Raw genomic sequence first — 15,710 nt, forward strand, 5'->3', positions numbered from 1 at the left:
GACCATGTCTCAAGAAAAATAGGAAGTGAAGTGCCGTAGAGAAGACACATGCATGTGAATGTATATGTAATGCCTCCATGCCTACAGGAACATGTACACACACACACACACACACACACACACACACACACACACACACACCCCAAAACAACTTTATAAACTTTACCCTTTGTAGAAGGTAACATAAGCAACCCAATTTTGCAAACCTCTCCAGGGACATGATTAGATTATGTGAGTAAATAAGATTACTGCCTTCATGCCCGGGACCCAGGAACCCCAAAGACGCATCAGCAGGGGCTGTAAGACCCAAACCCACAGCTGTCACCAGCTGTTTTGTCTTTCACAGAGCCTCCTTGAAAGCCTTAGGCCAGATGCTATGGCGAGACTACGGTCTGAGTCCAACTCAGGAGGCAAGCGCTGTTTACTGAAAGCGAGAGACTGTAACACTCTGCAGTCCCAGGTCCAATGCAGGCAGGCAGGAAAAACGAAACAGAAAAGCAGCAACCTTCTGGTTTAAGATGGCTTTCACGGCGTCCTCCACTTCCTCTCGGTTGTTGAGATCCACGGTCCAGACGTGTGGCCGGCCGATGAAGACTTCTGCGTACGGGTGCTGAGATGTCAGCTGGAAGAGAGAAGGCATGTTGCAACTTAGTTTCACACACACACACACACACACACACACACACACACACACACACACACACACGCACGACTGCTCCGGTAAAGCTCTGGGCTAGACAAAGCGCTCTGAACTCAAACAGGAGGTAAGGCATTCTTGTTCTCCCTGGAGCAATCAAAACCTTCTAATCTAAAGAACAGGCAGATTAAAAAAAAAAAAAAAAACCAATAGTGATGGGCAGAACTATTGAAGCCTGCTGGAAATAGAACAATGTCATAACAAAGAGGTTCCGACAGGCGGTGCCAGGTTGAACTGGGGGCCTCCGTGCAGGGAGTGGTGCTCTATCACTAAGCAGGGCCTGTGGTGGTTGATATGGATAGTCAGCCTCACAGGAGCTAACCTGGGGCATGTCTGTAAGAGAGTTTCTAGATCTTGTGGATTAAGGTGGAAAGAGCCACTCAGTGTGGATAGCACCATTCCATGGACCACGGTCCTGGTCTGAATAAAAAGGAGGAAGTGAGCCGAGCATCAACCAGTGTGCATCTTTCTGCTTCCTGACTGTGGACGCGATGTGACCAGCTGCCTCTGGCTACTGCAGCCATGCCTTCTCTGTGATGGACTGTACCCCTGGAATTTGAGCCAAAATAACTCTCCCTTCCCTAAGCTGCCTTTTATCAGTTATTGAATCACACAAATGAGAACAGTGGATAATGCACCCTTGTAGCTATCCTGGGCTCTTAAGGACTACTTTTTCTCGGCCAAGATTACCTCCATATTCTATTCTCCGGGCTGGGACAGACAGGTAATCACAGAAAATCACAATAAAGATCAAAACTGGAAGCCAGGCATGCCTGTGATTTCTTTACTTGGCAGGTAGACAGGAATCACAAATTCCAGGCTAGCCTGGACTGCACAGTGAAACCCAGTTTCAAACCAACACACGATGCTGGGAACTACATGGACATGAGTAACAGTGCCCATAGGGGTGACAGTCGGAAAAATTATGCCATTGTTTCAGAAACTATCATAGCAATATGAACATGAAGTTTATTGATTTTAAAATGTATGTATGTGCGCATCTATGTGTGTGTGTACGCACAGGTACAGACAGTTACCAACCAAAACCGGAAAAGGTTCTAAGATGCCCTGGAGTTGCAGTTACAGGCAGTTAGTTGTGAGCTGCCTGACAGGGGTGTTCCTAACCACTGAGCTATCTCTCCAGCCCCAGAACATAAAATTCATAAAGACAATTTAGAATCAGAAAAGCCAGGAGTGGTCTCCCTCCTAACGGTTTTAAGATTCAAGTAGGCAGGGCGGATGAGATGGCTCTGTAGATAAGGGCACTTGGGGTCAGGGCTGATGATAGCCCGGGCTCAATCCCCACATGGTGGAAGGAGAAGATTGATACCCCACAACTTGTTCTCTAACCTCCACAAGTGTGCTGTGGTGTGCACACACTCCCCCTACTGCGGGGCATGAACACTCCCTCCTAAAGAATCAACGTGAAAAAAAAAGTGGCTCAAGGAGGCTGGGGAGTTGGCAGTGTTTGACCCTGCCACCCCCCCCCGCCACCCCCCCCCCCCCGCCCCCGACCAAAGTCCTGGGTCCATTCCAGAACTGTATAAAACCAGGTGTGGTGGTGCATACCCATAATCCCAGCACTCAGGAGGTAAAGGCAGGAGGGTCAGAAGTTGACTCATCCTAATCTACAATGTTTGAAGCCAGTCTGGGCAAAGTGAGGCCTTGTATTTTTTTAAAAAAAAAAAAGTAGCCAAAGAAACCAAGCACATCCAATACATATCTCAGCTACTGTGAGCTCTTTAGAAGACCACCCTTGCTCTTTTCTGCCTGGGGTCTTCTTACACCTCTTTAAGGCAGTGGGTAAACAGCCTTTTACACACTTGTGGAAACATTTCAGGTGATGACCAGGGCATCAGGAAGACTTGTCACTTCCCAAGGAACCTTTATTATCTATCTATCTGTCTATCGTCTATCTGTCTATCATCTATGTATGTATATATGTATGTATGTATGTATGTATGTATGTATCTATCTATCTATCTATCTATCTATCTATCTATCTATCTATGAGATTGAACATAGGGCCCCTGAATATATTAAGCATGTTCTTTACCATCTACTACATCACCAGCCCAGAGAGCTTTCATATGTCTTGCTGGGATTTAAGGTGGATTCATGGAATAAAATTCTTAGATGCCATCTGAGTGCACACTGAATTGTCCAGGACTGTAATCAAGAAATGTCCTTTTTTTTTTTTTTTTGATTTTTGAGACAGGGTTTCTCTGTGTAGTTTTTTGGTGCCTGTCTTGGATCTTGCTCTGTAGCCCAGGCTTGCCTCGAACTCACAGAGATCCGCCTGCCTCCCGAGTGCTGGGATTAAAGGCGTGTGCCACCACCGCCCAGCCCTTTTTTTTTTTTTTTAAGACAAAAATCTTATGTAGTCCTGGTTGCAGCTTCTAACTCATCAGGTAGATGAAGATGACCTTGACTTTCTGATCTTCCTACCTCACCTCTAGGCTGCTGGGATGACAAGCTTAGATAACAATCTAATTTATACTAAACAGTCTAATTTATGTTTACATTATGTGCTCGGTTTCCGAGGTGCTGGGGAAGGAACCCTCCTGCATGCTGGGCAGGCACTCCCTCGCCTTCTACTGGGTTATTTGAGACTCCATCCATGAACAGTCACTATTTCAGAAAAATGTCACAGCAACATCAGTGTCACGCCGGGTACTATCCTCCAGTAAAACATGCCTCCATGGGTAGATATCACATTCATGACAGTTGTGTATACGTGTGTGATATGTACACAGATTATACTCAGCTCCCTTTTCATAATGTCAAACGTAAGAAAATAAGGCTGGCAGTGTTCCACTGAGTATTTTATCCCCTTTAAATACAACTGTTCACTTGGAAGGTGGAACCAGACATCCCACCTTCTACTATAATTCTTAGTACATAATACTGAATGAAATACCTATTACTTTCCTAGAATTTATTTTTTTTTTTTACATATTTCTTTTTTATATATTATAAACAAACAAAAAAAGATCTACAAAGGCAAGTCCTGTTACTTGCAAATTTCATTTCTGGAGAGAAAATATGTTCTATTTATTCCTTATTTATTAATTTACTGACTCACTCATTTAGTGCATGTGTCTGTATGGGCAATGTATGTGCAGGTACACGCCCTTGTGCATGTGCTGAGGCCAGGGGAAGACACTGGGCGCCTGTCTGTGCCGCTCGCCGCCTTATTCACGTGAGACAGCGTCTCTCGCTGACCCTGTGCTCCCTGTTTTTAGCTAGACTGGCCAGCCCCAGTGATCTCTGTTCCCCAGTACCCCAGCACAGCTGGGCAGGAGCTGGAGGCAACGCTCAGCTTGATGTTTGTGCTCGGGATCCAAACCTGATGACCGCACGCCTGTTCAGCAAGTGCTCTCGCCCACCGACCAATCTCCACGGCTGGAAAACACATCCTACCACCTCCGTTACAGGAGCTGCTGGTGCTGCGGCCTTTGCTTTTGAGGCCAGCCTGGCTCTCTTGTTTTCCCTTCTCCTTCAGATTCCATAAAGACGCAGACACTTAGAGAACTACAAAGCTCCTTAGCACCCGCCATCTCCTCACCACGGCCCTTGGTACCTCAGCACACCAGCCACCGCAAGCCCTGTTTGGGCCAGGAAGCTGGGAGCACAAGCCTCTGGGAGAGCCTCCAGGAAATTACAAAACCCTTGCAGTCCTGAGGCTGCTGCTTTTCTTGGTTTCTGCACAGGCTCCCTCTTCTGTCACAGCCCTTGTTTTTCAGGCTCTGTGGTCAGTGCTTGGAGGAGACCTTGCAGGCCCACAGAGCTGTGGAAACCTTTATTTGTCAATTAATAAAACTCCGTATAAAGTATTTTGATTCAACACCCATGCACAAGGTCTTTGCTTGAGATAGGCAGTGGGCTAATCCCCAGCCCTCATATATTATTTATCAGGCTTCCTATATATCACAGGGATTCCAAGGTTCTTGGGTTCTACATAAACAGAAAACAGCAAAGCCAAGTTCAAATCTAGACCCTTCAGCAACCGAACGGCTTTATGTGGATGTGTTTGTCTGTGTTTGTGTGTATGAGTGTGGTACATGTGTGTGGAGACCAGAAGCCAATCTTGGGTGTCATTCCTCAAGACCCCTGTGGACTTTTATTTATTTATTTATTTTTAAAGATGTATTTATTTTATGTATGTAGTGCTCCATCTGCATGTATCCCTGCAGGCCAGAAGAAAGCATCAGATCCCACTATAGATGGCTGAGAGCCACCATGTGGTTGCTGGGAATTGAACTCAGGACCTCTGGAAGAGCTGCCAATGCTCTTAACCTCTGAGCCCATCTCTCCAGCCCGACTTTTACTTTTGAGACAGGGTCTCTCACTGACGTGAACCCATAAATCAACCTAGGCTGGTTGGCCAAAGAGACCCGGGGATCCACTAGTCTCCGCCTCCCTAGCGCTGGGATTACAAGCGCACACTACCACACCCAGCTCTTTACCTGGGTTCTAAGGACTGAAACCAAGTCCTCCAAGCCTTTTTATCTCAACTGAGCTCTCTTCCCAGGTTCCAATCCAGTATCTTTGAGCAAAAAAAGAAAGCATCTTAGAGAATACCACCCAATTCTTAAGAAAAAAAATGAACAAAGCCTTAAAAATCACTCTTAATATATATATATACACACACACACACGTATACACACATTTATGGATATGTGTGTGTGTATACATATATGTATATGAATATTTATCTGCCAGAGCTGCATTTATGCCATGTTAGACCTTTTGAGAGGGTGGGCAGACTGTCACATGTTTCTGCTTTGTGGCCCAGAGAACAAGCTAATTAGTCCATCTCCTGCTAAAATTTCAACAGCCAGCAATATCACCATCGACTCATCTATTTAGTAGTGCAGCCCCGGCCCCCCCCCCCCCCCCCCCCCCCCCCCCCCCCGCTTATTTACAAGGCTGCTCTAAGCACTTAGCAAACACACAATGCTAAGCCATCACTGCTTCATTCCTTTGCATTTGCTGAGGGTTACTTAATTTTACGAGTGAGGCGTTTTTGATTCATTAGCCCTCTCAGAACTCTGTGTTCCTCCTTGGTAATTTATTGAGGACCGTCTGATCTCAGCCACTTGAGTGTGTATCTGTCAGTAGATTTACTGAGGCATCCTCTGGACAAGCATCTTGGGAAATATGAGAGGCGACTTCAGAACCGATGTAGAACCTCCGAGGAGACTCCTTTTACAGGAGCCTATTAATACATTCCCCAATGTAAAGATAAAGATCTAATTTATATTAAAGTACAATGAAGCAACTCCATTCCTCGAGGCATTCTGGGGTCTGTCTGCCCTGCTCTGAGTGACAATGCACTCTGAAAACCTGGTTGGTCTGATGCAAAAATAAAAACAAAGCTAAGCTCAAGTTTAGAAATCTCAGTTTTTCCCCTTTTCCTCAAGCGAAGGCCAAGAGAAATGGAGACAATTGACCTTGATCAACGTTTGTGTGTGAGGGTAGTTTAACAGAGGTCTGCTGGACACAAAGACAGTCTAGTACACTAAGAGACTTTGGGTTAAAATTTTTCCATTTGCTGGGATAAGAGAGATCATTTCTCTTTGTGTGTATATACATGTTTGTGTGTGTGTGAGCTTTCTTGCTTACTTTTCACTTTTTCTTTGGAGACAGGTTCTCTCAATGAACCTGGAGCTTGCCAATTCCCTGACTAGTAAGCCTCCCCATGCTGGTAGTATATGCCACCATGCCTGAATTTCTCATCTATCTATCTATCCATCCATCCATCCATCCATCCATCCATCCATCCATCCATCCATCTATCTACCTACCTACCTACCTATCATCTATTTATCTAATGTGAGTGTTAGTATGTATACCGAGTACATGCCTGGTACCCAAAGAGGCTACAGAAGGCATGGATCCCCTGGAATGGAGTTACAGGTGTTTATGAGCCACTGGATGTGGGTACCAGGAACTGAACTCCAGTCCTCTGCAAGAGCAGCAAGCGCTTTAACCACCCCGAGCTCCCTCTAGAGCGGTGGTTCTCAACCTTCCTAATGTTGTGAACCTTTAATACAGTTCCTCACACTCTGGAGACCGGCAACCGTAAAAGTATTTCAGTGCTACTTTATAACTGTTAACTTTGGTACTGTTATGAATCACAATGTAAATATCTGATACACAAAATACGCGACCCTATGGGGGTTGAGACCTGTAGGTTGGAAACCGCTGCTCTGGAGGTTTTGGAGTTAGAAATCTGTAGACTGGTTGGCAGCTCTTTTCCAATTAACATCGTTGGTTAAGGAGATGTGTGTGTGTGGGGGGGTTTGAGAGCTGTGAAAGGGGGGCCAATGGTTCTTTCTGCCATGAGATCAAGGCCACCACTCCCCTCAAAGCTGTTAGAAGGTCTTCTCCTGCATGGGGCAAACTAACCTCGGGTCTCCTTTGTTCATCCACTCTAGAAGTTCCCGCTTCTGCTCCTTTCTCTTTAAAGCCCACCCCAACCCCCTTCTGTTAACACCGGACACTCTTCCTTTGCGCAACTCGAAGGTAACTCCCCTCTTTCATCCACTCAGCTTTTATTTCGGGCTCGTGTATTTCAGGTTGGCCTTGAACTTGTTACACAGCTGATGATGACTCTGAACTTCTTACTCTCCTGCCTCCACCTCCAAAGTGCAGGAATGACAGGTACGAGCCACCACACCACACCTATTTCAGGCGGTGCTGGAGATGGACCCCGGGGCCTCTGCATGCTAGGCCAGTGCTCTGCCAGCTAGGCCACATCCTCAACCCCACTCAGCTATCTCTGTACACTGTATGATGCACAGCTGTCTTCTCATGCTCCCATATCAGATATGGAGCTACTAGAAAGTGGAAAACACTCTGCTCAACTCCCCCAGTAGGGTGGCTAGTACCACAGGCTGTTGTGCAGATAAGCCCAGTTTCTGCCTGCTCCCTCTGGCATCTCTGCCTCCTGTGAGAACACTGGGCTGATGGAGTTGTCTGGATGAGGTCACATGTGGAGCCACAGATGACAGGAGTCCACACTCTTTCTCTTATGGTCTCATTTAAGGGCTGATAGAATCATCCCTTGCAGGTGCTTCAAGGTCTCTCTTTTTTTTTTCTCCTTATGCCCCAGAGAACGAGTGCCCTCCCCAACATCAGCACAATCACATGATTAGATAACGGCAAGCGACAGAGGACAATGAGCACTTCCTCAGGATTGGCTGATGTGAGCGCTGTCATGTGACATCATTCCCTGAGCATGGGGTAGAATGTGCATAGGAAAGTCCTCTGTGTGTGTGTGTGGGGGGGGGGGTGCGCGCGCATGCGTGCACACAAGTGCACATGCTCATCTGTACGTGTGTATGCATGTGTGTGCATGTGGAGGCCAGAGATCCACCTCAGATTATTCCTCATGGGCCATCCCTCTTGTTCTTTGGAACAGGGTCTCTTCCTAGCCTGGGACAAGCCAGGCAAGCTAGGCTGCCTAGCTGGCAAGCTCCAGGGATCCCCGTCTCCTGCCCCACAGTTCTAGGATTTCAAGTGAGTGCTACCATGCCTCGGGGTCGCTTTTGTTTTCCTTAAACATGTGTTCTAGGGACTGAACTCAGGCCCTCCTGCCTGTTGTGGCTAGCACGTTATCTACTGAAGCTATTTCCACAGCTCCAACTTTTAAAGCTTTAACACATCAAGAGAAGCCACCAACATATAAAATGAGTGAAAATATTTGCAAATTGTGTCTGATAAAGGGCTAATACTCTAAATAGCTAAGGAACCTCTACCACTCAAAAGCAAAAAACCCTCAACAAACCCCATTTAAAAATAGGCAAAAGTATTGGGTGGTGGTGGCACAGGCTTTTGATCCCGGCGCTCAGGAGACAGAGGCAGGAGGATCTCTGTGAGTTCAAGACCAGCCGGGTCTACAGCATGAGTTCCACGACAGCCAGGACTACATAAAAGAAACCCTGTCTCTAAAAACCAAAATAATAATAATAAAAAAAGGGCAATGAATCTAAATAGACATTTTATAAAGACTTCCAAAGAGCACACAGGGAGGGGAGGGAGGGAAGAAACGCACTGGATGCACTGTTTGGGGGACAAGTTCAGGAAAGTGTCCCAAAGGGTTAAAAAGGCAACAGCATTGAAAAATGAACGTTCTAGAAACAGTTGCTGCTGTGTCACACTAGGACTTTCCACCACTGTGATTCACCAGCGAGAGGCCCCGAGGGAGTCTGCTTTAATGTCCCCGCGCATGAGCAGTCAGGGGAATCGCTAACTGCCCAGAAGTAACAAGGAAGCCAATCTCATGGCTTCGTGCACACACCTGGGTCTGCCCTGTCTCCCCCCACCTTTGACATGGATCACCCACACTGAGCTGTAAATGACTTCTCTTTATCGCCCCAAATGAACCCCGGCCATGCTCCATGGTGATTCACCACCCAAGCGCAGGTTTGAAGAGCATTTGCAGAGGCGGATGGAACCAGGCTCCTGTGAGAGGCTCAAGCAATGAGGCTTGACAGCGTGGTGCCCGCTGAGGGCGAGCTAAAAACTTAGGAGCATCCCTTCCATCAACTCTGATGTCATCTCTAGAGACTGATGTTCTCTCTCTGTGTGGGTGTGTGTGTGAATGCGTGTGCACACCTACAGAGACAGGTCACAGGTGAACCTCTGGGTGTTGTTCAGGCACTGTCGACCTTGTTTTCTGGAGACATAGTCTCTCATCAGCTTGGAACTCGCCAAGGAAACTAGGCTGGCTAGCCAGTGAAGCCCAGGGAGCCAGCCACTCGTCCCTGCCTCCTCAGTTCTTAGATTTTAAGAGAATGCTACAACACCTAGCTTTTTACAGAGCTCTGGGGATTTAACAAGTATGGCAAGCACTTTATTGACTAATCGGCCTCTCCACCTCTGAGGCTGACGTTCTCTGAACAGTCACTGGCCACCAGTTCTTCTTCACCTCCACCACGGGCAATGCAGAGGAGGCGAGCAAGCGTCCCCAGTGGCCTCCTCGTTCCAGCTGTCGGCCGTTGAGGAGACTAGAGCACCCACCGCGGTCATTCAAAATAGAGTTGGGGGAGGGGCCGGAGAGTTGGCTCGGAGGACAGGAGCTGGCTGTGCGGACATGCAGACCTGAGTACGAAGCCTCAGCACATATCGAAGAAGCAGGGTGGGCATGGTAGCCTGCTTTTAGTCATAGAGCCTAAGAGGTGGAGGCAGGGGATCCCAGGGCAAGCTAGGGTAGTCACATCAGTGAAAGACTCTGCCTTAGTGAATAAAGTGAAGTGGTGGGGGGTGGGGGAAGACCCCACACTTCACCCTCTGGCCACTACAAACATGCCTACACACATGTGCCACCCTCCCATACACAGACAAACACAAAACCCTAAAAGAAAGCGGAATGCTTTCGATACTCACCTCTCTCAGGGTCGGCTTGCCAATGAAGAAGTCTGTGTTTTTGCTGCTTTTGGGAGGGTTGAACTTGGGGTTCAGGAAAGCACATCCATTTGCAATGGCCTCCAGGGGAGCTGGACCCTCATAGGGGAATCCCAGCCCAACAAACAGCTGTAAGACAGGAAAACACATCACATGAACGTATCAGTCGCGGCCGCCTCTCAGCTCCTGTGGTCTGCTTCTGTCGCTGCCTGACATACTGCAAGGGTCTTAGATCCCATCTCCTTTTCTGATATGAAAGTAAAGGGTTGGGGGCTGTCAGGCATTGGGGTTGGGGAACGAAACAGAAACCCACAATAAACCCGAGACCCAACAACTGTCTTTCTGTCACTCAGCAGGGCACATAACTGCAAAAACACTTGCTTGACTAAACAGACGGTTTCTTCACTCAAGCAGGGAACAAGGGGCCCTTTCAGGGACTCTGGGGACCCTGGGCAGAAAGGTCACTTAGTGGTTTGATTACAGTTCCAATGGAACTGCTTTTGAACTTGGGAGGCCAGTAAACACAGGATTGATGATGGAGTTTTCACTGGGGACGCCACCAGCTGCAGGTTTCCCCCCCTCTGTGGAAGCAGAAGTTGCAAAGCCTGCAAGTCTCAATTTTCCTCCCGTGAGCAAAACTCGACTTTCCCTAGACAGACAGTAGAGGGCAGCAGAGACAAGCTAAAAGTCCTTAGCCCACAGCAGGGAGCTGGTGGGACAAAGGGATGAGACACCATGGGTCAGTGGGCCCCCCAAATGCAACAGTCTCTGTGTATACCAGGTGTGGGGATACAGTACTGTGCTGAACAGCTAGGCTGGTTCTAATCCTGATTCTCTCTGCCCACACGTGGAAGCCAAGTCCAAAACGGCTCGAGGCACACATCCCATGACAAGGAGACTTGGGGGGGGGGCGGTGATGCGTGTCTGGTGGGAGTGAGGTAGGGTGGAGGATGCTGGGGTTCCTTGTACATTCGTGTTCAGAAATACCCGGGCCATGTCCCCCAAGAAATGTAACTATCCAGGCAGGAATGAAGATATTCTAAAGATAGACATTAGAGCCCCTCCCTCGGTCAATCAGACACCGAGACAATGAGCCCCACGGAACTGGAGTTTCCCTTTGGTCTGACGCCGAATGAAGGGAAAGGTTGGAGCCTGGTGTCAGCCAGGGGGGATCTGTCTCCCAGGAAGAGACTTCACACAGTCTGACAACCTTGCAGGATGTTCACGGGACCCGAGACAGCGATGGGTCAGTGATGGGCTGAACCACACCTTGACCAGGACTGCCTGTTGATGGACATCTCTTGTGCTTTGTTTAAACCTAAGACCTGTGTCAGGACCCCAAAGATGATGTGGGAGTCACTAGACCTGTACTTGTTCTCTCCCCGAGGTGGCCGCAGTTGAGTAACTCTCTTTTCGGTATCTCTGGTCCTCCTAATTGACCCACTGAGGAAAGATGCTGGACTTAACCTGGCATGTCAGGGCTGCCAGGGTCCAGCTCTGACTCTAACAACCCACTAACAGCTGGGAATACAGGATAGCATCAGGCGGCGCCTCTCGAAAAGGGAAGAGAAGAAAATGCTCGCAGGTACAGACAGGGTCTTGGCAGGTTTAACCGGAGCTGTTGGAGTCCACAGTATTTCCTGACCTCTGAAAATGAGGGCCTGCCAAAGAAGGCCTGATGCCCTCCTCAGCTCTACAATGTCAGAAACAACCTTGGAAGAAATGGGAGCAGCAAGTGCTTATCCATTTAAATAGAGAATCTTGTGGGGGCGGGGGATTATCTCCTTTAAATCAACCAATCTGAACCTACTATTAAAGAATTAGAGGCTATTGCTCGATGAACTTGAATGTGACCTAAGCTTAATCGTATCTGAATAATTATTTGCACCAACAATTATGCACTACGGGTACCAGAATATCTCAGCACACATAGAGAGAGGTGTAGGGGCTGGGAGACAGACGGCTCAGTGGGTACGTAAGTGCGTGCTGTGCAAGCATCAGAACCTGAACTCAGAGCCCACACAAAGCCGGATGCAGCAACACACAGCTGTAACCCCAGGCTCCTACAGGAAGACTAGAGGCAGAGAAGGGAGAATCCTGAGGATCCCGAAGGCCAGCTGGTTGGGATGACGAATGGCGAACAACAGGGACTCTATCTCAAACAAGATTGAAGGTGAGGATGGACAGCTGACATTTCTGTCTGACTTCTACATGCCAAGTGTGGCGTTCAAGTACCTGCACTCATACACATCACACACACACACACACACACACACACACACACACACACACACACACCATATGCATACACAGATGAAATAATTAAACACTTTGGGCTAATTCTACCAAGCCTCACTCACTTTTTTCCAAGGACGCTTATATCACAAGTGAACACCACACCATTTCTCTCTCTCTCTCTCTCTCTCTCTCTCTCTCTCTCTCTCTCTCTCTCTCTTCTCTCATTCGTTTGTTTTTGTAAGACAGGGTTTCTCTGTGTAGCCCTGGGCATCCTGGATCTCACTCTGTAGACCAGGCTGGCCTCGAACTCACAGAGATCTGCCTGCCTCTGCTTGCCAAGCTCTGGGATTACAGGTGTGCACCACCACTGCCCGGCTATCACACCATTTCCTGGCAGTGAGTTTTCTTGTCACACTAATTAAGATGACAGGAAATGATGCATGACTTTGAAACACTGTAATAACAGTTTCCTGTCGGCTGTCAGTAAGCATTTTTCCTTTTGGTTCCTGTGTACTTGTTACCCGTGACAGCACCATGAAGCACATGTATGAAGGTCCCGAGGCACATCTAAGGCTTGAATGACAATAATCCAGGTGGAGAAAACCCACCATCTCCAACCAAAGGCTTCTGCCTACTTACAGTCTTGCCACATACGTCCCCCATGCCAACTTGCTATTGAATGGTTCCCTCCCTCCCTGCCTCCCTCCCTCCCTGCCTCCCTCCCTCCCTCCTTCCCTCCCTTCCCTCCCTCCAGTCTGTCTTCCTCTCCCTCTCCTTCTTTCTGAGGAGTTCATTTTATTTCCACTCCACCCCTATAGAATTCTTTACCACAGAAGGGAGAAACACAAGAAGGATTTGAGGACCAGGAGAGGGCCGGGTGGGTAGCAGCACTTGCCCTGTGACTGTAAAACTGTGTGAGACGGAGGAAGATTCGGAGGCTTGCTGGCCCCCAGCCTAGCTCCAGGTTCAGTTAGAGACCCTGTCTCAAGGAAATATGGCCGAGTGTGACAGCATAGGGCATCTGCTGCCCTCCTCCAGCCTTGGCACAAATTCACACGGGTGTGCACACCTGTATACAGATGTGTGCACATACATACACACACAAAAACTGGGTAGAAGAAAACATTCAGTGCCGAGGTTTAACTCTTCCAGGGAAAATTGACCACACCGTATGGGCTTCATTCTGCCCTCCAGAAGGCCAGCATCTAACAAGGACCCTCTAGATGGTGGACGTCTCCATGGCCACCCACCAGTGAGTGTTTCTAAACAGGAAGGTCCCACTCTCCAGATTAAAATGACATGGGAGATCAGATAATGGGGCATGTGTTTTATTCCTGGCAAGGACTGGGACACTCTGACACAGTCACTGAGATATTTTTCTCTCTTTTGAAAGGAAAAAGAATTGTTTTTAACTCCTAAGTGAGTTCACGAAGATTCTGTTAACTACTCCCAGGCTTGGTCAGCTTCATTTTCTTCTATGTATGTATGTATGTATGTATGTATGTATGTATGTATGCATGTTATGCATGTGTTATGTGACATGAGTGTGCAGGCCAGAGCTCGACCTTGGATGTTTTCCTCAGCAGCTCTCCACATTGTTTCCTCTCCTCTTTGGCTAGGCTGGCTGGCCAGTGAGCCTCAGGGATCCAGTGGCCTCCACTTCTCCAGTGCTGGGGTTAGAAGCGAATACCACTACAATCAGTGTTTTAGATGTGGATTGTGGGGATCAAACTCAGGTCCTCATGCTTGGGTGGCAGACAGTTTACCCACAGTCACCTTAGCCTCAGTCACTTTATTTTAATTAATTACTTCATTATGTGGTGGTGGCTAAACCCAGAGAGTCATATATACTGGGAAGTGCTATAAGACAGAGCTACACTCGGACCCCAGTTCTGGTCACTTTTAATGGAGGAACACCAAGAATAATAAAATATCGGACCTATAGAAACTCAGGATGTACTTTTCTGTTCATTATTAATTAGCCAGTGTGGGAGGTTCAGGAAGGAGTTTGGACAATGAATTAACCTCAGCTTCCCAAAGAAATTGATTACTGGTCAACATGGCTGTGGCAGAGAGATCATGAACAGCACAGGTTGTACCGTCAGGAAGACCAGGATTCAAGTTCCAATGCTATCATGTCCTCTTTCGGTAACCATGGCAATCGCCCCTGTGTATGGATTCTTGAGGCTCATTTACAGTCTATTCTCGCTGGTTCTGGAAGCTTACCTAAGATAATACAAGCACTCTGTCTCCCTAGGAGCACAGTGGGGTCAATACTGACGCTTTTTGTCATGGAGCTGCTGTGAGGACTGAAGGAGAGATTTTGTAGAAACATTTAATATTCTCCGGCTTGGTGCCTAGTAATCATGTGAAAAATAGTTGTCCAAGTCCAAGTCTAGTTGTAATTCCACACAGCCGAGCATTACGTATGCCTTTCTACCACACAGTTGCAGGTGAAGTACCTTAGGCTGTGTTTGTGGGTTAGGACAACTTTAGCCCTTTCACGTATTTTTATGGGTTCTCTCCCTCCCTCCTCCCTCCCTCCCTCCCTCCCTTTCCTTCTTATCACAGAGATCCTCCTGCCTCTGCCTCCTAAGTGCTGGGATTAAAGGTGTGCGCCACTATGCCCAACAAGTTCCCACTCTTTCATACACTACTAACTAGACTACCAGAAGAGAGAGATCGTGCATTGTGCAGCGCCTTCCCGACAGAAAGGCAAATGGTAGGCTATTGCTAGGCCTCTCCTGTTGTTCTTAATACAGTAGCGGGGTAGCAATCTGGTTCTAGGAATAGGTATTTATATCTTTATATAGGTATTTATCCCTTTATACCTTTAAAGAAGAATCCATACCATGGCTGGTGTGATGGTCAGTTTTAACTGTCACTTTGATACAATCTAGAATTCCCTGGGGAGGGAGTCTCACGAGGGATTGTCTAGATCAGACTAGCTTGGGTGGTGGTGGTGGGGAGCATCTTGATTGCCTTAATTGCTGTGGAAAGCTCCAGCCTAGAAGCGAGTGCCACCATTTCCTGGGTTTGGACCTGGAGTGTGTAAGAACGGAGGACGCTAGCTGAGCCCCGGCATGTCCGGAAGCATTTCTTTGCTCTCGGATGTTTGTCTTCCTTACTTTTCTGTGGCTGTCCTAGAATATCCTGACAGAAAGTAAGTTAAGGGAGAAAAGGTTTATTTGCCTTATAGTTCCAGCAAGGGGCACAGTCTATCTGGACAGGGAAGCCATGATGGCAGGAACGTGAAGGATGGCCTGGCAGTCAGGAAGCAGACTGATGCTTTCATTTTCATCTCTGTACAGGAGACAGACAGCAGACAGCAGGGATACACACAGACACACAGACACAGACA

The 15,710-nt window shown here is 47.8% G+C and overlaps 1 protein-coding gene across 2 annotated transcripts in view; it reads right to left on the reverse strand.

The window, feature by feature from the left end:
- Mgat5 (alpha-1,6-mannosylglycoprotein 6-beta-N-acetylglucosaminyltransferase) overlaps positions 1 to 15,710 on the reverse strand; it is a 289,240-nt gene that overhangs the window by 21,842 nt on the left and 251,688 nt on the right. For both annotated transcript variants that reach the window (XM_028874926.2, XM_028874925.2), the window contains exons 14-15: positions 10,094 to 10,240; positions 506 to 622 (exon numbers count right to left, since the gene is read on the reverse strand). In XM_028874926.2, coding sequence (XP_028730759.1) covers positions 506 to 622; positions 10,094 to 10,240 — 264 coding nt within the window. The remainder of the gene's footprint in view (positions 1 to 505; positions 623 to 10,093; positions 10,241 to 15,710) is intronic.

Source organism: Peromyscus leucopus, chromosome 15 (genome assembly GCF_004664715.2).
Source record: "Peromyscus leucopus breed LL Stock chromosome 15, UCI_PerLeu_2.1, whole genome shotgun sequence".
In the NCBI taxonomy this organism is placed as follows: Eukaryota; Metazoa; Chordata; class Mammalia; order Rodentia; family Cricetidae; genus Peromyscus; species Peromyscus leucopus.